This window comes from Diceros bicornis, chromosome 6, assembly GCF_020826845.1.
Source record: "Diceros bicornis minor isolate mBicDic1 chromosome 6, mDicBic1.mat.cur, whole genome shotgun sequence".
Classification (NCBI taxonomy): Eukaryota; Metazoa; Chordata; class Mammalia; order Perissodactyla; family Rhinocerotidae; genus Diceros; species Diceros bicornis.
Genome location: NC_080745.1, coordinates 61,733,856 through 61,758,068, shown reverse-complemented (window position 1 = coordinate 61,758,068; position 24,213 = coordinate 61,733,856). Strand labels below are relative to the sequence as shown.

At 39.3% G+C, this 24,213-nt stretch overlaps 1 protein-coding gene across 2 annotated transcripts in view; it reads right to left on the bottom strand.

The window, feature by feature from the left end:
- Window positions 1-712: 712 nt before the first annotated feature.
- ENTPD1 (ectonucleoside triphosphate diphosphohydrolase 1) overlaps window positions 713-24,213 on the bottom strand; it is an 89,491-nt gene continuing 65,990 nt past the window's right edge. For both annotated transcript variants that reach the window (XM_058543612.1, XM_058543611.1), the window contains exons 8-10: window positions 8,131-8,250; window positions 4,486-4,623; window positions 713-2,493 (exon numbers count right to left, since the gene is read on the bottom strand). In XM_058543612.1, coding sequence (XP_058399595.1) covers window positions 2,287-2,493; window positions 4,486-4,623; window positions 8,131-8,250 — 465 coding nt within the window. In that variant the 3' untranslated portion in view covers window positions 713-2,286. The remainder of the gene's footprint in view (window positions 2,494-4,485; window positions 4,624-8,130; window positions 8,251-24,213) is intronic.

Sequence of the window (24,213 nt, the reverse complement as noted above, 5' to 3'; positions counted from 1 at the left end):
GTGGGTTTTTTTAAGGATCAGAATAATGTGTACAACAGTCCTTCGTATATGCAGAGATAAGGAATAAAGGGGCTGATATTGGCTCTATTAATAAATAGACCTTTTATTTTTATCATTATCATCAACTACTGTTTATTGATGCTGAACTGCTAAGCAGTAAGCAAGCAGTATAATTAAGAAGCCAGAAGTATGGGAATCATTGATTAGCATCATATGCCATGTATGTTACCATGCAAAATACATGAACAGAATATTGGTGTTACCATGACAGCCTTTGTGGGCTTAAAGCAATGTTAAATCACAAGTCCATCAGGGAACAGGTCATCTGTCTACTACACTTCCCATCATGCCCATAAGCCCTGTATTTGTGCAGAGTTAAGTGCATGCTTAGAAGTCATAAGGAGACAGTCTAGTACATTCAGGAGAGAAAATAATGGTTAAGTGAATGCCAGGCGTTAGCTCAGACATTTGGCCAAGTGATTTAACCTCTCTGAGCCTCAGTTTCTACTTCTATGAAGTGAGAGTGGTAGTAGCTACCTCCAGATTACTGTGAGGATTAAATGAGAAAATGAATGTAATGCACTCGAGCACGGACCATGGTATAAAACAAATGCTCAGTAAATACTAGCTATAACGATATAATCAACTACCACTAGAAAGAGTTTAAAGGTGTCCTAATTTGGCTTCTCATTCCTAATCAAGGTACAGCAAATTCAGTTGTGAGCAGAAAGGAAAAAGTTCCTGTCCACAGCTTTATTAAGCTTATATTCACCTGGATGTTGTCAAAAATGACTTGATTATTCAAGAGATAAGGGACATTTGGCTGCTAGTTTGTGGAAGAGCTTTTCCTCCCCCTCCACCCTGCATCAACTCAACAATCAGTCCCCAAATCCAGAGATGGAGAGCTTGGGACAAGGTCAGAGCAACACATCACCACTCCATCCTGCTCAACAGGTAACTCTTAACAATAGTCCTTAAAGGAAGGAGGTACACGGTCTCTTAATGTTTCTGTGACAAGATCCATAGCTGCTGCTTCTCCCACAAAACATTCCACGGAGTAAGTAAATAGAGCCCATACTTGTGTGAGAGGGGTGGCAACAACACTTTCAGATCTGGTTCTTGGCACATTTCAATGTGTAAATACCATGACAGTGAACAGGCATGCCACTCTACACTAATGCAGCTCTCTCACTAAATTAAACCGTGGAACAATAAGATATGGCATGGCTTTAAAACTCAATGGGCATCTTTGTGGTGCAGTTGGTTAGCATATTTGGCTATTAACTGAAAGTTTGGTGGTTCAAGCCTACCCAGGGATGGTCTTGCCTCCAGCCAATTTCTTGGTGATTAAAGTGTTCTGAAATTAGATAGTGGTAATGGTTGCACAACATTGTGAATGTACCAAGCGCCACTGAATTGTATGTGTTAAAATGGTGAATTTTATGTTATATGCATTTTACCACAATAAAAACAAAACACCAATAGATGCATTGGAGGATGCATCTTCCCGACCCTGCGTTGCAACTGTATTTTTCTTCCTGACATGTATACACCTACCATGTAGTATGCCCTGATATATGAATGCTTATATGTACATCAGCTTTTCTCTGGTCTGGGTGTTCCACTCTGTAGCATTTTGGCATCACCCGGGAATATGTGATTCATCCACATCCCTATTTTGGATTGGATTAAGTATTGTATTAACTGCACAAGCACATAAATTCCCTTGTAAGACTCTTTGGCCCTAGCACATATTCGCCTAGTCTAGAAAGTTCTCCCAGGCAAAGGGCAGGCTGGGAATTGGATGTGTGTCTGCCCTCTCCAAAGGCATTATATGGCTTTCTTAATAATGGGAAATAGGAGAGAGAAAGGGTCTGTAAGAGTACAACCGAACCAGTTCCTGAGATGCTTCTTTTAGCCAGCCCGACTTCCAGCAGAGGACTCAGGACTCTCAGTTCTTCTGGACAAAGTCAGTATTGTTCTTTTATAAAGCAAAGATCATGAAAGGTGGTAGGTCTTTAAGACCTACACAAGCACAGAGTACAAAAGAGAAAGAGGAGAGTTGGGAAAGACTCACAAAAGAAACAATGTCTGCCAGGAAGTCCTTGAGGCAGAAGGTGGTGAATACCTCCCACAAGAGGCTTCAGCAAAAGCCAAGGAAGCTTCATGCTGGTCAAGACTGGCCTTGGTGAGCAAGGAAGGATGACCTTATACATCATTTTGGAGGAAAGTGCTCCCTGGGCAAGTTTTTTTCTCACTCCAGCCAGTAGATTTCAGTTGCTCCTCCTATACCCTGTCTTTCCAGAAATCTGAAGGCTTGTGAAAGATAAACATGCCTATGATGGCCACTACGACCAGGATCAGGGAGAAGAGGACCATGAGGAAGACATAGGTGGAGTGGGGAAGAGGTGTGGACAACGGCTGCTCAGCTGGGATCATGTTGGTCAGGTTCAGCATGTAGCCCAATGTCCACCCGACGTTGCTGCTCCGGATCTGCAAACAGTGGGGAAAGTCCATTGATTCTGGTCCGAGTATTAAATGAGCTTTCATGCAGCCCCATCCATAACACTGAGCAACCAGGAGGTGGAGAGCACCACGTTCAGTTCTCTAAATAGGTTACTTTTATATTCTAAACTGGACATATGGTAGTGGGGAAAACAGAGCAGGAGCAAGTGAGTAACAAGGAGAGTTTGGAGCCTCACTACTGTATTCCCAAAATTCAGGAAGGAATTTGGTGAATGATTGCCCAATTCTCCTCCCTAGAAGAATTTAATTCAAATAGGTCTTGGGAGATTTGCGTTCCTCTTTTGTTTTTTTTGTGAAGGTTGAGGGGCTGGGGGGTGACAGGAAGCAGGGAAAGGAGGAGAGAGCAATGATTGTCTCTGGTCTTTTACATGTATGTCAGGCCCAGGAATCTCATACATACAAAACCAGGACTTTATGATTCAACTAGGGAAAAATTGGGGAATAATCCCAAGTCAGTCTTACTTTATGGAAGTTGAAAGACTTCATGCAGATGCATGAGATAAAACACGCTCTGACTCCACCACCTATACTTCCCCACTCAGAAGTTGCTGCTATTATCATTTTGTGAGCTCTCTCTGAATGTTTTTTCTTACAAAAAAATGGAATTAAATTGTATGTAGAATTCTTCACTTAAGAATACCTTATAAACATCATCCTATGTCTCCTAAGGGATTTCTACAACATCACTGGCATGAACTGCCTTAAATGTTCATTTTTACTCACTTTATCCAATTATTTATAAATCCTAGAAATGGAGTAATTGGATAAAATGACGTACATATTTTAAGGTTCTTAGCACATATTGCCAAAACAGTCTCCTCAAAGGTTGTGCAAGTTTACATTCCAGCCAATAACATGTAGAAATGCTCTTTTCCTTGTAACCCTTACCAGTACTGGGAATTAATAATTTGTAATAGGTCCACCTCCCTTTATGGGGGACAGGAACCTTATCTGACTGCATGTGTCAAGGAAGTCTCCATAGTTAGAGGAGTTGTCACCTAGGGTTTAGAAATACTGGATCATTTGTTGGAGTTCAAAGAACATAAATCACTTGTATATTTGACAGACATATCTTTTAAACAGACAAAATAAACTGTGACGAAATGGAAGGAAGACTGGGATATTAAAACAAGAAAATATTTGCGTTTGAATTAGCAAGGTCAGTATTGACAAGAGAGTAATGAAACTAGTACCCTCAAGGCTGCTACAGCCCTCTGCCGCAATGCTTTGTTTTGCTTGAAATCACCGTACATTTAATAAAGAGGGTAAATTGTTTTTGCCATTAGTGGGTATGAGTTTAAAAGGTAGAAAAACACTGCTCTTGATATTTTTCATCAAGCGTGAGTTGCCCATGAGATGCGCAGCTGGGGTAAATGTCTCTCTATGCCTGAATCCCTGCAGGTGGCGCTACGGTAAAGCATGACAGTAAGGTTGCTTCTTTAAGGCTCCCGCCAAGCCTGGCTTCTAAGCAAAGACCCCCATTCACAGCCACTCATCCCCTTCTTCACGAGCTTTCAGACTGGTCAACTTTGAAGCTACAACTAACAAGGCCTTCATCCCTTAGAAGAAACCATGATCACCCTTTCCAGATTTGTGGAAGGGGTGTTCGGGATGAATGTTGAAGTCAGCACATAGAATCACTGTGGCTACTTCTGAAATACCATTACACTACTTTAATATCTCATTTTTTTGTTTTATAAGGAATTAGTCACTGTTATGCGAGCAGAAGGGCAAGGCTGAGAACACAGGTAGCTCTCCTTAGATAGGATACCCACACCTGGCTGGTAGACGTACCCAGGAGGGCTTGACACAAAATGCCAGCTTGGGATAGAGGTGAAGTGGTAGAATAGGACATCAGGCCAAAATTTAAATCAGGTTGACTCCTACCCCTTTCAAGCCCAAAGCTGCTTCAGTTACTACCACCCAACCTCTCCCCAACCCAACAAGTACCCAAATTACCTTGCCCATGAAATGAATATGCTTCCAGGAATCAGCTGTGAAATGATAGCCGTTCAGAAGGAGAGAGAGGATGTAGGTGCCAGAAAAGCAGTATTCACTCAGGTACTTCTCTTTCACTTCACCAAAATTTATCTTCAGCTGTAAGCGAAGTGAAGGAAATGTCATACTTGTACAACAGGCACCTCTCCATAGCCCTCTTTTTCACTATTAGAGCTGATCAAGAGAGGAGGAAGCCCCAGCTCACGTGGGCCTGAGAGCTGGCCTCTCCAGAGGGCTGTGGGAGTGGTGCTGCACTCCTTCAGTGGGCACAGGAGTTTATAGTTTAGGGTCTGTTAAGGAAACTTTTCCTCCACAGGGTTCTATGAGATATCAATAAGTGCTCTAAGGAAAAAGTAGTGTCTGCAGTCTAGTAGATTTAGAAACACTGAATTTTAGTACACTTTTTTTACCCCTTGTGAACTTGAGCTTCATAATTACATTAGCATATTAAAAGCTGTAAAAAATCTTGCATGAAAGAAATTTGTTAATCTTTGTTTAATCAGTTTTCTATATGTTCTTGACCACAGTCTTTGGTTCAGAGCCTCTATAAGCATCTTAAGGAAATAGTGTCATAAAAAGCCTTGCCACTCAGTATCAGCAACCCCTAGGAGCTTGATAATCCTCACCCCAGAACTATCAATGCCAAATTTGCTTTTTAATATGATCCCACACAGCTCTGAAACACAGTTTAGGAAGCACTTTGCTCAGAACTACTAAAAGTGCCAACATCTCACCTTCTGTCCACTGTCCTTACCTGACCTCTCTTTTTTTTTGCATCTGAGTCATGCAAAGGGGTCTTCTTGAATCCTTCAAGTGTTTACTCACCCAACCCCCAAATGAAGATATGAAGGGCTGCCTGCCCACCCTTGCCCTTACCTCTCCTGGTTGTTGTAAATATATGCCCAGACACCCACAGATTGCTCTGCTCCTCTCCCGCCCTCAATTAGAGGGCAACAGGCCGGGACATCTCTAGCTCAGCCCAGAGTTCTGTCTGCTGCCCTATTCCTCAGCCCTTGAGATAGGCATTCCTCCTGGACACCCCAGGCAGAGAGAGAACTAACATTTGCTAAGCGTGTATCATGTACTAGGAATTATGCCAGATGTTTTATATGTAGGATCTCCTGGCTGCCTGCTCACCCCCTTTTGCCCAGATTTCTCTCCCCTCCCAAGGAACATCCCATCTCAAAACCCTAACTGCTGCCTGGGGTTTGTTTCTCACTTGGCTCCTGCTAGCCACCCAGTCTCTAGAAGGCTAAGTCCACACCTAGGCTGCCTTGTCCTGCTCTGATGGAATTCTTCAAATGACCCAGCTTGAAACTGTCTTTTTGTTACAGTCCTGGAAATTACACTTTGATCAACTCCTCTGCATGTGACGTTCTCCTGAGACCTTGCTGTGACATCAATTGACTTTACCTATCCAGGTCCCTACCCCTTTTCTTTCAGTAACTGCACTCTGCCTTTCCTTTGTGGAAAGACCTCTTCTCTCATTTGATGTAGTCTTGGTGGGCCTATCAAACAAAGAACCCCTAGGGGATACAGAATTCCAAGAATCTACTTGAGCCTGACTTGAAAATGCTGCAACCCCATAGGTTCTTGAAGGCTGGCCTATCCCTTGGGAGAATGCCATTTGGGCCTAATTTCCCTGAATTCTTCAATGTTCCCACCTCCCTCCTCTTCCTGGAAAGCTGTACATTGGCTATGCAGTCTAACCTGCTGAGGATTAATTATGATAGTAGCCAACAATATAGAAGCCAAAGACATCTACCTGGTTCATCAATCTAGAATTGATCATTTTAATGTTTAATGTTAAATACTATGTGCTCTCCAAATGGGAAGATAGTCTGCCTTCCTCACTCTTCTCCTCTCTGTCCTTCTCTCTTTTCTATTCCCAGGGCAATGGGACAGTACCAGTTTCCCTCCTCCCCACCCATTTCCCCTTACCACCCCCCATATGAAGGGACATGGCAAATCTTGAAGAATGGGATGCATTTCCCTAGAAAGGCTAAAAGTCCATGAGGTTGAATGTCAGGACCCAGAGTATACTGAGAAGTACCCAGTTATTATACATAGAGTCTTATAGCATTGTTCTCTTGGGCTGACCGTATCTTGGATGACCAGATTTTCAGAGTAGAAAAGTGATTATGTTCTGGTTGTCAAAAGATTTTTACCAGCCCTCCAATTAACCTGCCAGAAGACAAGCATGAACTGCCCCTTCCACTCATTTTCCTAGCCTCTCTACCTCAGGGACCCAAGGATTTGGGACACCTTGTTGAACATCAGTGGGTATAGTTTGCATTATTTTCCCCGCCAAAGCAGGGACAGGCAGCACAATATAGTATGCGTAAAGCATCTAGTCCACTTTTCAGCACATAATATATGCTTAACAGTTGTTAGTTCTCTCTCTGCCAAAGGTGTCTAGAAGGGACATTCCTAAACTCAAGTCTCACCAGGATAGCAGTGCTTCCTCAGGTTGAAGTAAGCGGGAAAAGAAGAAAAGAGTTACTCTATAACAGGGCGCTTGACAGAACTATGTTTTTTATATGGATGGACAATGCAGTTGGGAAAAATGAAGTCATAACACCTGAGTCATAACACCCATCTCAACATTTTAGGCTCTGGGTCTCACCCTGCAATTCCATCCCCCCAAATATTTCAGAATTTCTCCAAATGCAGTCCTTTCTGTGCTTACTTCCAGGCCCTCTGAGCAATTCCTCGTGTGGCTTATCTGAGCAGACCTACAGGTCTGTATATAAGCGTTCCCAACCTAATGTAATCTGATGAAATAAAAAATTAGATGAGGGTAAGGAGAGAAAATTTGACAGAGCTTCCACTCTGAACAAGAAGTAAGTTTTTTCAAAGAGCAGCCTAAATCTACCTCCTCAGCAGCTGTACATAAGATTGGTCTCAAGTTGCCTCAACTCCAAGATGCTGATCTTCCTCCACAGATCTCCACTAGTTGAAAAAGCCTCCCCTAAGTGTTTTGTAAACTGTTAAGTACTCAGGCATATTTAAGTGGTTCTTTCCAAAAGCCCTGAATACTCTTCCTTCACGTTCTAACTCTGACAAAATACTTCGGGAACATTCCACACCTCCAGGCTCTTGCACAACCTTCCTTCCCCATTTGTCAGTGCTGATGACAACAGCATCAATTTTTAATTAATTGCATTTCTTAAGAATTGCAACTGCGTCAATTTAAAACTGCTGCTGTTTTGAGCTAGCCCTAGCTGATCTTTTTTAATCAGAGTAGACCTCATACGTCTCTCCTCCTTGGAAACTTTCATCAGGTAGCGCTGGATCTTGAATGACTCAGTATCTCAGACAAGAAAAAAATGTGTGCTTCAAATTTATGAATAAATAGGAGATATCTTGGACCTGGGCAATGGAGAAAGGGTCTTACCACAATGGTATCTGGGGCAGATTACGTGAATTGCCTATCTTCCTTGCTAATAAAACTCAGATTTGGGGGTTGGGAGGGGGAGTGGACGACAATGTGCCTGGCTCTAGGAAGCAGTTCATGATGGATCTAAGGCTCTAAACCAGTCATAAAATCCTGCATCTTGCTTTCCCAGCCAGTCCTGGCCAATGAGATATAAGAGAAAGACGTACCTCTTCCCAAGTCTGAGAGCAGAAATTTTCCATCGTGGCAGTCACCTTTTCCTGAGAGGGAGTTTCCTCTAATGATGTAAAGTTTAAAAACTCCATCACATAGTAAAAAGCTGAAAATGCCTGCAAAAGAAAAATGCAGGGTTTTGCTCTGTGTCCAACTCAGAGGGACACTGACTCACTCTCCAGAAGGCTGAACCCCGAGTGAAGGTCCCTGGAAATCTCTGTTGAGTAAATTAATGGACTAAGTGATACTTCAGACCCAAGAGCTGTTCCCTTCCTGGAAGAGGGGTCACTTTGTTGCTGACATGCATTTCTGAGCCACTTGGTAGCTAATTTTCTCTATAATTTTAGTGAGAGAGTCAGGGAGAAAGAAAGAAGGGGAAAAAAGAAGAAAAGAGAGGAAGAGGTTACAAAAATTTCATCTTTAAAAAACTATTATATATGAAATTTTTAATAAATAAAAACTGGAAAATTCTATACAAAGGTATTACAAGTTATCTCTGAATGGCAAAATTATAAGGTGTTTTTTCCTCTTTATTTGTGCTTTTTTTGGTGCCTATTTTCTAAAATGTACATGTACTGCTTTCTTTAAATAGCCCATCTTTATTTAACAAATATTTATTTCAGGTCTATCATGAGCTAGGCACAACTGAAAAGTTTTAAAAAATCATTATTATCATCATACATGAGAACTATAGAAAAAGTTAAAAGTACAAGTGAGTAAAAAATAAAACATTCTATTAAAATGACCCCAAATTCTACCACTTAGAGACAAACTACTATTAAATATGATACATAGGCTTCTAATCCTTTTTCCTCCACTCTAATATATACATAAAATATTTATTATACTTTAAACAATCCTATAGCTGCCTTTTTGACCCTTTTAATATAGCATGAATTTAAAGAGAAGAAAATAATTGAGCAGAGCTTGCTAGATGAGGCAACTCAAACCCCAACTCTAGTGCTTTTTCTCTGTCTTGCCCTAAATGGTGCCAGATTTTAGGGGAAATCACTTTGGATGTCATAGGAGCACATCATGTGTTTACTCAACCAACACCCTGAGAACTGTGTGTGCTAGGCACTGGGTGGAGTCAGAGAGTCTCCTGTGATTGTCAGAGGGAACAAAGGGCTCTCCCTGTGCTAGAAGTGGTTTGGCTTAGGGATTATATTTTGCCTTCTGTAAAATTACCAAACAAGAAGTGAATGTAGAGAGGAAATGTTACTCTCAAACAAGCAAAGCAACTTCCTATGTAATTCTCACGGGCAAAGACACATGAGGGCAAAGAAACAGGCTTCCAGAGGTCAAAGAAACAGGAGTTAGTGGGGATCCCATTGGGGGCTAGATTCTGACTCAGAGAACAGGAAAGATATCCTGTACCAGGAAAGTTCCTGCTGCAAACAGGGTTTATGCTTCAGTTCCAGCCAAAATAAGTCCAATGCCAGCTTCTTAAAAAATGCATTATTTAAAAAAAATATTCTTATACATATATAAAATATCTAATTTAACAAAAATGAATAAGTGTGAGTGTATCTGTCCTTTTTAATGTTTTCCTTGCTTTTTCATTTATTTTTTGGCTTAATTTTCTCCTCTACTTCTATTTCCAATGGGAGCCAATGTTAACAACTTAATATGAAGCCTTCATTTTTTCCCCCACTGCTCATATAATCATACAAACACGTATATATACAGGATTTGTTTTTTAAAATGAAATTTTAAACACATTCTACATCTTGGTTTTCTTATTCAACAATCCTTTGTGGAAATTCCTCCAAGTCAGCTGGGGACACTCTAATGGCTACATAAGAGTCCATGGTGTGAATGTATCATAATTCATTCAACAACTCCCTACTGGTGGGCATCCCTTTGATTCCAGTATTTTTGCCTATGAGCAATGTTGCTATAAATAGCTCTGTACAGTTAGCCTCTGAACTGGTGTGCTCATTCCTTTGGGCAAGTTGATGTCCATAGGAGCTCTGAAAGCCTCCACATCCCTTGAACTCTGGAATTCCAACGCTTTAAATATTGTATGCCAGTTGCAGAACAAGATCTTGGTATGGCTTTATTACTACCATCTTAACCCAAGCCACCAGCATCTCTTGTGTGGACACTGCAATGGCCTCTTATTTGGCCTCCACGTTACCTTTCTAGACCTGTTCCAATCCATCCTGCACGTGGCAGTCACAGGAATCTTTTAAAAACAAATTTGATCATATCACTCCTCTGCTTAAAGCCTTCAGTGACTCCTAATTATACCTAGAATAAAGTCCAAACTCTACCAGGTCTCTCAAGGCCAGGCATGTTCTAACCCTTCCCACCTTGCCACTACCATCTCATACCCCTGCCTACCTTGCCCACTACACGCCAGCCACCCTGGCCTTCAATCACTGCCAAGCTTCCTCCCTTCCCCCCGCCCAGGGTTGCACACTTGCTATTCCTTCTGTTGGAATTCTCTTGACTTCTCCATCTCCTCCTCAGAGAGGTCTTCCAATCACCCATCTAGACTAGGACGCTCTGTTATTCTCCTTCACAGGACTCTGTTTCTTCCTTCCCAGCAGTTGCCACAGTCCCATTTGCTTTGGTTTGTTTGCATTTCTGGTCTTTTGTCTGCCAGCCTTCTAGAATGCCAGTTCCATGACGGCAGGGGCCTCATCTGCCTTGTTCTTAGCTGAATCTGTAGCACTAACATGGCACTTGGCACATGGAAGAGATCTATAAATGTTTAAGTGACAGAAAACTGCTCTCTCTCTCTCTCTCTCTCTCTCTCTCTCTCTCGTTCCTAGAGCACTGGCTAGAATGTAAGAGACACTTGGTGAATTCCTTTGATTGAGAGACTACATATATCCAGAGACTGGATAGCTATGATATGCATAGCTAATGCCTGGAAGGCTCCCTCCATTAATTAAAACTATTAAGCGTGTTTTTCTCTAGCGAAGTGATTGTGGGACAGGAGGGAGGGGTGAACTTTTTAGTTTTACTTTAAAATTTTTATTTTTCTTGTAAAAGAACATTTAACATGAGATCTCTCTTAACAAATTGTAAAGTGTACAATACAATATTGTTAACTATAGGGACAATGTTGTATGTCAGATCTCCAGAACTTAATCATCTTACATAACTGAAACTTTATGCCCATTGATTAGCAACTCTCCATTTTCCCCTCTCCCCAGCACCTGGTAACCATCATTCTACTCTCTGAGTCTATTTGTTTTATTATTTTAGATACCTCATATAAACGGAATCATACAGTATTTGTGACTGGATTATTTCACCTAGCATAATGTCTTCAAGGTTCATCTTTGTCATATATCACATTATTTCCTTCTTTTAAGGCTGAATAATACTCTGTTGTATGCATAGACCATATTTTCTTTATCCATTCATCTGTCAATACCCATCAATAGACCTTTAGGTTGTTGCCACATCTTGGCTATTTTTGAATAATGCTGCAATGAACATTAGAGTGCTAATATCTCTTCCAGATCCTGATTTTAATTCTTTTGGATAAAATATCCAAAAGTGAGATTGCTTGACCATATGGTATTTCTATTTTTAATTTTTTGAGGAATCTCCATACTGTTTTCCATAGCAGCTGCACCATTTTGCATTCCCATCAACACTATATAAGAGTTCCATTTTCTCCACATCCTTACCATACTTGTTGTCTTTTGTTATAAGGTGATATCTCATTGTGGTTTTGATTTGCATTACCCTGATGATTAGTGATGTTGGTGATATCTCATTGTGGTTTTGATTTGCATTAACCTGATGATTAGTGATGTTGGCCTAGTGATGATACCTGTTGGCCATTTGTATGTCATCTTTGGAGAAATGTCAATTCAAGTTTTTAGCCCATTTTTTAATTGGGTTATTAGTTTCTCTCGCTATTAAGTTGTAGGAGTTCCTTATATATTTTGGAAATTAACCTCTTGTCTGATACACGGTTTGCAAATATTTTCTCCCATTCCGTAGGCTTCCTTTTCACTGTTGATTGTTTTCCTTGCTGTGCAGAAGCTTTTTAGTTTTATGTAGTCACACTTGTCTATTTTTGCTTTTGGTGAGTGGGCTTTTGGTGTCATATTCATGAAATCATTGCCACAACCAATGTCATGAAGCTTTTCCCCTATGTTTTCTTCTAGGAATTTTACTGTTTCTGGTCTTGTGTTTAAGCCTTCAATCCATTTGAGTTGATTGTTCTGTATGGTGTAAGATACGGGTCCAATTTCAATCTTTTGCATGTGGCTATCCAGTTTTCCCAACACCATTTATTGAAGAGACTATCCTTTCCCTGTTGTGTATTTTTGGCACTCCTGTCAAAGATCAGTTGATCACTTATGTGTGGATTTACTTCTGGGCTCCCTATTCTATTCCATTGGTATATATGTCTGTTTTTATGCCAGTACTATACTGTTTTAATTACTATTTCTTTTAAAATATTTTGAAATCAGAAAGTGTGATACTTACAGCTCTGTTCTTTCTCAAGACTATTTTGGCTATTCAGGGTCTTTTGTGGTTGCAAATATATTATATATATATATTTCTATTTCAGCAAAAAATGCCACTGGGATTTTGACAGGGATTGCATTGAATTTGTAGAACACTTTCGGTCGTATGGATATTTTAACAATATTAAGTCTTCCATGAACATGGGATGTCTTTCCATTTGTATCTTCTTTAATTTCTTTCATCAGTGTTTTGTAGTTTTCAGTGCACAAGTTTTTCACCTCCTTAGTTAAGTTTATTCCTAAGTGTTTTATTCCTTTTGATGTTATTGTAAATGGGAATGTTTTCTTAAATTTCTTTTCAGATAGTTCATGTTAGTGTATAGAAATGCAACTGATTTTTGTACATTGATTTTGTACCCTGCAACTTTACTGAATTCATTTATTAGTTCTAACAGGGTTATTTTGTGTGTGCAAAGTCTTTAGGGTTATCTTTATATGAGATCACGTCATCTGCAAACAGGCACAATTTTACTTCTTCCTTTCTGACCTGGATGCCTTTTATTTCTTCTTCTTGCCTAATTGCTATAGCTAGGACTTCCAGTAATATGTTGAATAGCAGTGGTGATAGTGGGCATCCTGGCCTTGTTCCTGATCTTAGAGGCAAAGCTTTCAGTCTTCATCACTGAGTATGATGTTAGCTGTGTGTTTTTCATATATGGCTTTTATTATGTTGAGGTAATTTCTTTCTATTCCTAGTTTGTTGAGCATTTTTATCATAAAAGAGTGTTAAATTTTGTCATATTCTTTTTCTGCATCTATTAAGATGATCATGTGATTTTTATCCTTTATTCTGTTAATATGGTATATCACATTAATTGGTTTTTATATGCTAAACCATCATTGCATCCCAGGGATAAATCCCCCTTAGTCATGGTATATAATCCTTTTAATGTACTGTTGAATTCAGTTTGCTAGTATTTTGTTGAGGATTTTAGTTGTTCAAAAGTGTGTTAATTTCCACATGTTTGTGAATTTTCCAGTTTTCTTCTGCTATTGATTTCTAGTTTCATTCCATTGTGGTTAGGAAAGATACCTGGTATGATTTCAGCCTTCTTAAATTTGTTAAGACTTGTTTGGTGACCTAACATGTGATCTATCTTAGAGAATGTTCCATGTATACTTGAGAAGAATGTATATTCTGCTGCTTTGGATGGAATGTTTTGTATTTGTCTGTTGAGTCCATTTGGTCTACAGTGTTGTTCAAGTCTGCTGTTCCTTTGTTGATTTTCTTTCTGGTTGTTCTAGCCATTATTGGAAGTGAGGTATTGAAGTCTCCTGCTATTATTGTATTGCTATCTATTTCTCCCATCAGTTCTGTCAATGTTTGCTTTAAATATTCAAGTCCTCTGATTTGGGATGCATATATATTTATAATTGTTGTATTTTCTTTGTGAATTGACCCTTTTATCAAGATATACTGTCCTTCTTTGTCTCTTGTGACAATTTTTGACTTAAAGTCTACTTTGTCTGATGTAAGTATAGCCACCCTTGCTTTCCTTTGGTTGCCATTTGCATGGACTATCTTTTTCCATCCCTTCACTTTCAGCCTCCTTGTGTCCTTAAATCTAAAGTGAGTTTCTTATAGATAGATATGGTTGGATCCAACAGACAACATATAGTTGGATCTTTAAACTTTTTAAAAAGTTTTTTTATAATAAGCATATATTCATTTTTATAATAAATATTTCCTTAAGTTGTTACATTTCAAAAGACTTTCTGAAATTGCTCCTACAGCTCATTCTACCAACAAAAGGCTTAATGAGTCAAGCACCTAGAAATTCTCTCTTTTTTTTTTTTTTTGAGGAACATCAGCTCTGAGCTAACATCCGTGCTAATCTTCCTCTTTTGGCTGAGGAAGACCGGCCCTGAGCTAACATCTATTGCCAATCCTCCTCCTTTTTTTTTTCCCCCAAATCCCCAGTAGATAGTTGTATGTCATAGTTGCACATACTTCTAGTTGCTGTATGTGGGACGCAGCCTCAGCATGGCCGCAGAAGCAGTCCCTCAGTGCGCGCCCGGGATTTGAACTGCTTTTGCTGAGGTGTAACATTGCTTCTTAAAGTAAGTAAAAATTATTAAAAAACATGAAAAACAGAAAATTTCTATGAGGTAGATTTAGCTAAATATTGAGCCTTCAGTGGGATACATAGCAATCAAGTTAGCAGGGCCTCCTGGTTCATGTCACCTGCTACACCCAAACCTCTCATGCCATGGGCTCTTGAAAATCTCCCCCGACCTTCGGAAGCCTCCCTGTAGCATCTCAGAATCCTGCTCTTATTCATTTCTCAACACATAAAAGTTGTCCTCTTCATTTCTTTTGCTTCAAAATAGAAATATCTTTAAAATTCCGGCTTATTCAAAACTAAATGCATGTTTATTGTATAGGATTTAAATATTATAAGTTAAAAATGAAAATCTCTCCTTAATCTAACCATTGCCTAGAGAAAAACACTTCTAATAATGCACTGTTTAATATCTACAGCAAATATATATGTAAAATATTAAAATATATGTCTATATTTTTCACCTAAATGTGATCATACTAGACACAATGTTTTATAATCCTGCTTTGTTTTGCTTGATAAGAATACATCACAGACAAGTTTCCATGTAGATTTTACCTCACCCATTTAAATGAATATAAAAGGTTACTATTATGGATATATCATAATTTACTTAACAATCTCCTATTCATGAGTACTTAGGCTTTTTAATATTACATTATCATAAACAATCCTACAATGTACACACATCTTTGTACCTTTGCCTTGGGATAATTTTGTTGGGGTAAATATATTTTATAACTGGAAATATCCACTAAAAGACATGAACAAGAATGTTCATATAGCAGTCCATAATAGCCCAAAAATGGAAACAACTCAAATGTTCATAAACATTTGAGAATATATATGTATAGAATATAGAATGGATAGATAAATTTTAGTGTATTCATTCAAAGGAATACTACACTGCAATGAAAGAATGAACTACTGTTAAATGCAACAACATAGACAAATCTCAGCCAATACTGAATCAAAGGAGCCAGATGCAAAAGAATACACACTATGATTCTGAATTGGTAACACTAATCTGTGGTGATAGATGTCAAAGTGGTGGTTATCCTTGGAGGGGGGCTTATCAATTGAGAGAGTGGACAAGGGAACCTTTTAGGGTGCTAGGAATATTCTATATTTTCATCTAGATGATGGGTTCATAGGTGTATCCCTTAAAAACTATCAAGCTGTCGCCTTAAAATGCACACACTTTACTGCAGATATATTAGACTTCAATTTAAAAAACAGAGGTGAGCATATTTTAAATATCTACACATATTTTGTCAGATCCTCTTTCAAAAAGGTTAGATCACTTTACAACTGCGGGAGATAACTTTTTTTACCTTAGAGCTTAAAATATGTTCTATTTTCTAAGAGTCCCAAAAATGGTCCTTTATATGCCTCCCTAAATAGGGCAATACATTTCCTCCAAAGCCTGGAATTATTGTCTTTCCAAACCCCTGAACCATATCCTCTTCCTAAAATCACCGCCATTTTCCTGTACTATAGAAACTTGAGTTTACGGATCATAAACCTCAAACAAAGGCATCTAAAGACTGAAAGATGATCTTTAAGCTTGGGGAAAAAAAGCCATCAGCTACCTCCAAGAAGTAGAATATACAAATAATTTTAAGAAAGATGACTAAGGTAATTGAAATAACAGTAATGAGCGTAAGGAAATGGATTTAGATTCACTAGTTAGAAGGGAAGGTTTAGGTTTATTTTGGGTGGATCCTAAAAGCTGAAATATAACCAAAATTTGTAAGTGGCTAGACTCAGCCCAATAAAAGTAACTTACTAAAAATTAAAACTTTTCTAAGATAAAATTAAAGATTTTGTGATGTAGTGTGCTTCCTGTTATTATAGATACCCCAACCATTTGGGAGACCTCCTACTGGGAATATGGTAGAATAGAAGGTATTTCTGCATGAGATAGGAGGTTAGATAGCGTATGTGCTAAAATTCCTTCCAACACTAAGATTCTGCAGTTTAAGAGTTCAGCTGTGGCCAAGGACAGATTAATGCAGAAACTATTAATATCAATTAAGATAATAAAACAGGATCACTCTCGAGCTGCTGAGAATATATCTAGAGCAGCTTACAGAAGTATGTGAATCGCTGGATAGCACCCACAGTTCATCTTAAACTTCTGATTCAAAGACAGTGAATTGGTGACTTTTTCTTCAGGTGCTGATACCAAAAGGGAGAAGATCTCAGGATGATTTGAAACATCAGAGCTGCCTGAGAAATCTAAGCTGAAATTGAAAGAAGTCCAAAAATATCCCATTTCTAGCTCATCACAAACTTATAACTGCAAAGCTCTTACAAAGAGGTGAAGAAGTGAAGAGGAGACTGGAAACACACCATTATTTTTAGAGAAGAAACATGTCAGAATAGCTGCCAACGCTTTGGGCTTACTAATAAACCACATCCTGAGGACACAGAGTCCATGTCAGAAAAGAGTACTATGCTTTATGCAAAATATGTTCTGGATGGAGGCGTGAACAAAAAAATGCACGAATGCATGTGCTTCTATTAGTAAGTAGCTTGGGAGCCAGGGCCCCAGGCTCTCCTGTTTTGGTTCCACTTTTGCATTCTAGAATACCAGAGGCAAGTCTCTTGCCTGGACCACATGGAAACCCACTGAACTACTTGCAGGCCTCTGAACGTGCTTCATTCTTTCCCACCTCCAGGCTTCTGTGCATGCATTGTTCTCCCTCGAATATTCCAAACACTAAAGTTCTTCTACAGAGAATATACAATATTCCAGGCACTCTGGCAGGCTTAGAAATGAAAAGATGAAAAAGACACCATCCCTGCCTTCCAGGGCCTCAGGACATAGTGGGGGAGACAGACATGTCAACCTATAAAGAAAATATCCAATACATGTATTCCTGTTCAATTTAATTGAGTTGGTTTCAGTCCAGTATTCTATCCTCTCTGAAATTTTTTCTTGTTTTTGTAATATCAGTTACCCACCCACCTCCCTGTTCTCCCAACTTCGGAGCATCTCCCACGGAGGCCTTAGTCTGCTCTGACATGGCCTCTGAAACTGCACTCACTAAAATCACCAGTAACATCCTAACTGCCAAAACCAATAGCCGTTTTTTTTTTCATTTCACCTCTTCCTTGACTTTTGGCTGCATATCATTCATTCAACAAATATTAACTGAGTACAGACTGTGTTCCAAGTAGTGATCACTGAAACAGGTGAAAATCCCTGCCCTCTAGTGGAAGGCAGCAGAACTCAAACAAATAAATAACAGTATGATGGATGATAAGGAGTGCTATAAAGATAAAGCCCTTTGTTATACACTTCACATATATAGAGCCTTTATACAGATTAGGGAAGCCACAGAGTATGCATAGTTCATTTATCATTTCTTCCATTCCAGATACAATTTATTTCGGGGTCATTTTTATCATTAAGAACTTGTAACGTAACTGGTATTCCCCTTTATCACGTTTCCAGGAAAACAAATCCAGAAAGTTAACCCAAAGCCAAATTTGCCCATAGAGGAAGAAAAAGGTTTATTAAAGCATTTTGCAAAGATCCAATCAAAAACGTATTGATAGTACTTTGGAATAAAGATTAAATGAAGCATTTGTAGTCACAGAAGGAATAGGCACTACAGTCTAGTCTCAAGATTCCGGCCCAAACTGACCATTTGACATGTTCCTCAATCCCCCATTCTTTTTTTTTTTTTTTAAGAATTCACAGAAATCTTATTAATCAAGTTCATGGTCTTTTTTTGTGTGTGAGAAAGATCATCCCTGAGCTAACATCCATGCCAATCCTCCTCTTTTTGCTGAGGAAGACTAGCCCTGAGCTAACATCTATGCCAATCTTCCTCCATTTTATGTGGGACACCACCACAGCATGGCCTGACAAGCGGTGCGTCGGTGCGCACCCGGGATCCGAACCCAGGCCGCCAGCAGCGGAGAGCGCACACTTAACCGCTACGCCACGGGGCCGGCCCCTCATGATTGTAATTTAATCTCTCGTTTCTATGTACGTTTTGTTCTAGATTAAGGGCTCTTAACGCAGGGTTAATGGGTCCACTTCAATGGATGATGTCTTTTAAATTGTATGCAAAAATTTTGGTATACATTTATATGTCCATTTTTCTGCTTGGAATTCCAATCCTTAGCTTTCATCACATTCTCCAAAGAGTCTTATGATCCCTTGAAGAGTTAGGAATAACTGGTTTATTGAAGACATTATGCTAAGTGAAATAAATCAGTCACAAAAAGACAAATATTATATGATTCCACTTACATGAGGTACCTGGAATAGTCATATTCATAGCAATAGAAAGTAGAATAGTGGTTGCCAGGGGCTGAGGGGAAAGAGAAATGGGGAGTTAATGTTTTCTTTAACGGGTACAGTTTCTATCTGGGAAGACAAAAAAGTTCTAGAGATGGATAGTTAGACAATAACGTAAATGTACTTAATGCCACAGAACTGTACACTTAAAAGTACTTAAAATGGTAAATTTTCTGTTATGTATATTTTTACCACACACACACAAAAAGAATGATTGGTCTAGACAACCTCAATATTTTGCTTCTAGCTATTGCCTTGACTGTACAGTAGAGTCCTCTCTCAAAATAGAATCAAATCAGCAATATGCAACCACAGAATAGTGCCATTATGTAAGGAATAGAAAATAAAATAAATATGGCCTTCTATTACAAACACCTGAGGCAAATCTGAAGTAATGTTTTAAATCCCTTCTCCTTTATACATTTTAAAAAATTTCTAAGATAATCGTTATTTTTATACTCCAAAAACTATATATATGGAAATAGACTATTTCTCTGGAGCCACAGTAGAGATCAAGTCTTAGAATTAGAATGAAGGGCAAATCCTGCTGGCTGAGTTAAGAATGTGTCTATTCAGAGATTGGATTGGTGCTTACCAGAGGCGAAGGAGGGAGGGAGGAGGGAGAAAGGGATAATTCGGCACATGTGTGTGGTGATGGGTTGTAATTAGTATTTGGGTGGTGAACATGATGTAATCTATGCATAAATAGAAGTACAATGATGTACACCTGAAATTATACAATGTTATAAACCAATGTTACTGCAATAAACAAAAAATTTTTAAAAAAAAGAATGTGTCTATTCACCTTTCTTTCTTAGACAGCTGTGCTCCAGAATAAGGTCATCTATTTCTCTTCCCTTGCTCCAGGACCAGTTCATTCATATTCATATTCATTTATTTTTTTCATTCCATCTACCTGTCAATCTTTTCTGAAAGTCTTCCATGTGTCACAGCCTAAGTGGTAGTTTTCCTGTCTGTATATGTTCTTCAGAAATCCACTTGATTGGATTTAATATCTAAGCTGGCCTCATCCCTTGGAAAAGTCTCTTCTAGAGTGGGATATTGCTTATATCAACATGCACTGGAATTAAACCCAGAGAAATAAAATGTTGATGGGATGGGATGATAGGGCTTAGGGTGAATATTTTTTCCTTGATTTACGTATATTATATCATGAAAAAGAAACCTTAACCTTATTCAGAATGCTTCCATTTTTAATCCCAAGAATTACACTGAATGACAAAAACCACCGTCTTCTTTTAATATCCCAGGAAGATACACTGCTTAAAATCAGATGGTTTAAGGATGCATTACCAAGTTTCTTCCTGCGGCTGTGGTAGGCGACTCTTTAAAAAAAGTCTTAAAAAAAAAATCATCCTGATCTTACTCTTGGGGTAGGACTTTGGAGACTCAATCCATTAGATGTTCTTTTGCCAGAATGGTCCCAAAGCCAATTCTTGAGGGAAATGCTGACTCAGCTTTAGGAATTCCTAACTTTGCTTTTAGGTACAGGTGGGATGCTAGGTCTACCAGTGAGGTCAAAATCTGTGATCAGCTCCTTAATTTCTGTATTAGGAATCAACCTCATTTCATAAACCTTTACTTGATTGGTGCCTGTAAACTGCAGGTCCATATTTAAGCAGCAACTTAGAATAGGAACACTCTAGGCCATCTTCAGAGTACGTAGCCTCAAAAGATCAGCCCCTCTTCTTCTTTCAACTGCTAGCTTAGATAATTAATACTTATGGAAGATGATTTGAAGGACATCTGTCTCTCCCCTCTTCCAACTACTCTGAATTCTTTCTTTCTATCAAGTTGAGTACCAAAAACCTATACTGCCTCAGTCTATCACAGAATTGCTATCACTGAGTTGGCTTTTTAATGTTATGCCTCTGGGTTAAAGTTGCTATAAGAAATTGCAATTTTAAAAAATGTGGTCAAAGACATTGTCTAATAAAATCTCCTTTGTAAAATATCCTTGGGATTCAATTTTGGAATAGCTCTGTTTTGCCCTAGGACCTGGTATGCTGGGTATAATGAAAATTATGTATCTGATTATGTCTTATTTTTCTCCTTGGCTACTAGGAAGCTCAGAGCTAAATACACACACACATATACATATGTAAATGAATAAATTTTTAATGTTCTTTAATTCCAGTTCCCTACTGAATTTGTTTATGCTCTTTCTTGTTTATATAAATGATACAATGTGATCTTCAAAAAAATTCCTAAATGATCTCATAAATAATTCCCCACAGATGTTCCCTCTTCCTTTTCAATGTTTCTAATTTGCCTAAAAATTGGATTCTGTCTAGCAACCAAGGCCACAGTGCAGCCAAACTGATGAAAGTATTGACAGTTTTTAATACTCTATTTACAAACTAAGAATTAGATCATCAATGCTGTATGCAATTGAGGCAAAAATTCCCTTCCTGCAAATTCTCTGTAGCTTGAGAATACCCAGGCTAACTGGTCTTGGAAATGATGGGAATGCAACTGGATTTTTGTGTTACAAATAGGTATGCTTCAAAATGTAGGACTTGGCAATGGGAACTTCCTGCAGGAGTGACAGCCTAGAATGAGAACTCTCAAGAAGAAGAAGTAACGTTTTTAAGGGCCCACCTGGTACTAGGGTATGTTAGCTTTTTGCTATTTGCAATGATGTGCTGGAGCTGGCTCTTACCCACTCACCAGAGCCAATTGTTAAAACTTTAGGATTTTTGTGAGCCAGTTGATGTCATGTTGATAGCTTAAAATAGGCCATAGTGGGAGTACTTGTTCCATGCAAGTTGGCAAATGCCACAAGTCAGCCCCTCCATCCCCAGAGAGCTGGTTGTTAGACATTTACCAGTCTACCACTGCTTGTCTGGCTTATTGCTCACAACTACCAATGAGATAGTATATCTGTCCTCATTTGATAGATGAGGAAACAGACAAAAAAAATCTTTAGGCTTTAGGAAGAAATTACAGAGGGGCCAAACGTCTGGAACAGAAAGAAACTGCCAAAGCAGGAATAAGTACAGGTACAATGCTGACCCTAAGGGCTATATTCAGAGAAGAAAGATTCTATTCAGAGGAAGGTAATGAGCTAATCTAAAGAGATTGCCAAATTGAGATGCAGAAGGCTGCAAGAACAATTTCAATGAGGGACTAAGGGACCAAACAGAAAAGCCTCCAGGGGGAGCTCAAGTCTCCTCCACCCTTTTCCTACTCCTCCTCTCCCTATCTTGGTTGGAGGAATCACATTCCAAGGCAAGAAATTCCACCACCACCACCACCACCCCGTCCCCCAAGTAAGAAGGGTTTGCTCAAGCTTGAAGACAAGAATTGAGCCATGTTTCCCAGGAGGCAAAGCTTTCAGAGAAGTCTTAAAAAGTCAACACACAAGAGTATATTCCTTTTCCTTCAGCTGTACTTCTTAGCAATGACTGGAATGGAAAGGGCCCTTGGCTGTCCCAGCATCCCTGTCCACCTTCCTCCCTTTTGTGTCCTTCCTCCCTTCCTCCTTTCTCTTCCAGAAGCTGGATTCAAGATAAGGGCCTCGGCCCCAAAAAGCCCAAGATGGGCAGCCAGTGCCAGCCCAGCTATACAGCATCCAGGTGAAGTTCTAGTTTGTTCCGAAGCCAACTAATAACCAAATATTACTCTGCTAATCATTGTCCTGTATTTCCCTCAGGAACCTTGAGGGGAAGGGGAACTGTGGGCTGGGCCATGGTTAAGGTAAGCCTTGATCCACAGTACTACCCTTTGTTGTTTTCCCAGGTGCCAAGGGAATGAAGAGCTTATATCGTTCACAAGTGGCAGAGCCAAGATTTAAACCAGGTATGATTACTACAGGGCCTGTGCCCTCTCAAGAGAGCTCTTTCTGTGACATTAGGCTGAGACAGAAGACCTTGGGAGAAACTCTCCTGCTGGTGTCCTGGAGGGTAGTTGAACCTCCTTCCTCACATGCTGATCTGTTTTCTGAAAATAGGAGAAAGAGTGTGAAGGCAGACAAAAGCCCTCATTTCTTTGAATGATATCTTAAGGGGTTAAGTGAGATAATGTATATATAGTGCTTAATCAATAATTGGCACTTGATTGATGGTAGCTAACTTTGCAACATCCTACTAAACTATGATTAGAATAATGCTTGATCTCCAGGACCAAAATATGAAATTTGAATAATGAGTAGATTAAGGGGAACCTCTTCTAACTCTGGTCAGATATTTTATCTTAATCTAGAGTAATTAAGAAAACAAAGTGGGCCGGCCCAGTGGCGTGGCAGTTAAGTTCACGCGCTCCACTTCGGTGGCCTGAGGTTTGCCGGTTCTGATCGTTAAGTGCAGACCTATGCACCACTCATCAAGCCGCGGTGAGGCGGCGTCCCACATACAGCAACTAGAAGGATATACAACTATGACATACAACTACCTACTGTGGCTTTGGGAAGAAAAAAGGAAAAAAGGAGAAAGAGTGGCAACAGATGTTAGCTCAGGGCCAATCTTCCTCAAAAAAAAAAATTAAAAATAGAGGCTATTTAAAAAAAAAGAAAACAAAGAATTTGGAGTTGGGATTCAAATAGTCAAAATGTAAATATCTTCAATGTTTCCTGGGATTTCCTGAGTTTCTACTTCCTAAATGTCTTTATAGAGGAAAATCCTCAGCAGAGACATCTAATTGCTACTTCTCCTTCTTCTGACATCTGAGAAGCCACCTGTGGCAGATCCTAATGGGTGCCTACCCAACAGTCAGCCCCCTTCTTCTGACTCACAGATTTCTGATTTTACCCAGGTAGAGGAAGGCAATGTGCTCAGGAAAGACTCCCCAGTTCCAGGGGATGAACAATGATTAGTCTAAACCAAGCATGGTAATCCATTCCCCTTTATCACAGATTGGCTTTGAGGTGTGCATTTCATCAAATTCTGGCCAAAGGCATCTGAAAAGATGTTTGTTAGTCCTTTTGCAAAATTGGAGAGAGATGTATGCAAGAGAAACCTCCTTCTCTCCTGCTTTGGCTTTGCACCTGAAGATAGAAAATTAGAGCAGTAGCTGCCATCTTAGCACCACAAGAAGGCCAAGAAGATAATGAAAAAGCTGATCCCAAGTCTTGACATTGTTAAGCTGAAGAACTAACCCTGAATTATCTACCTGAAGACTTATCATCATGTGAGAGAAAAATAAATCCTATTATTTAAACCCTTTGTAGGCATGTAT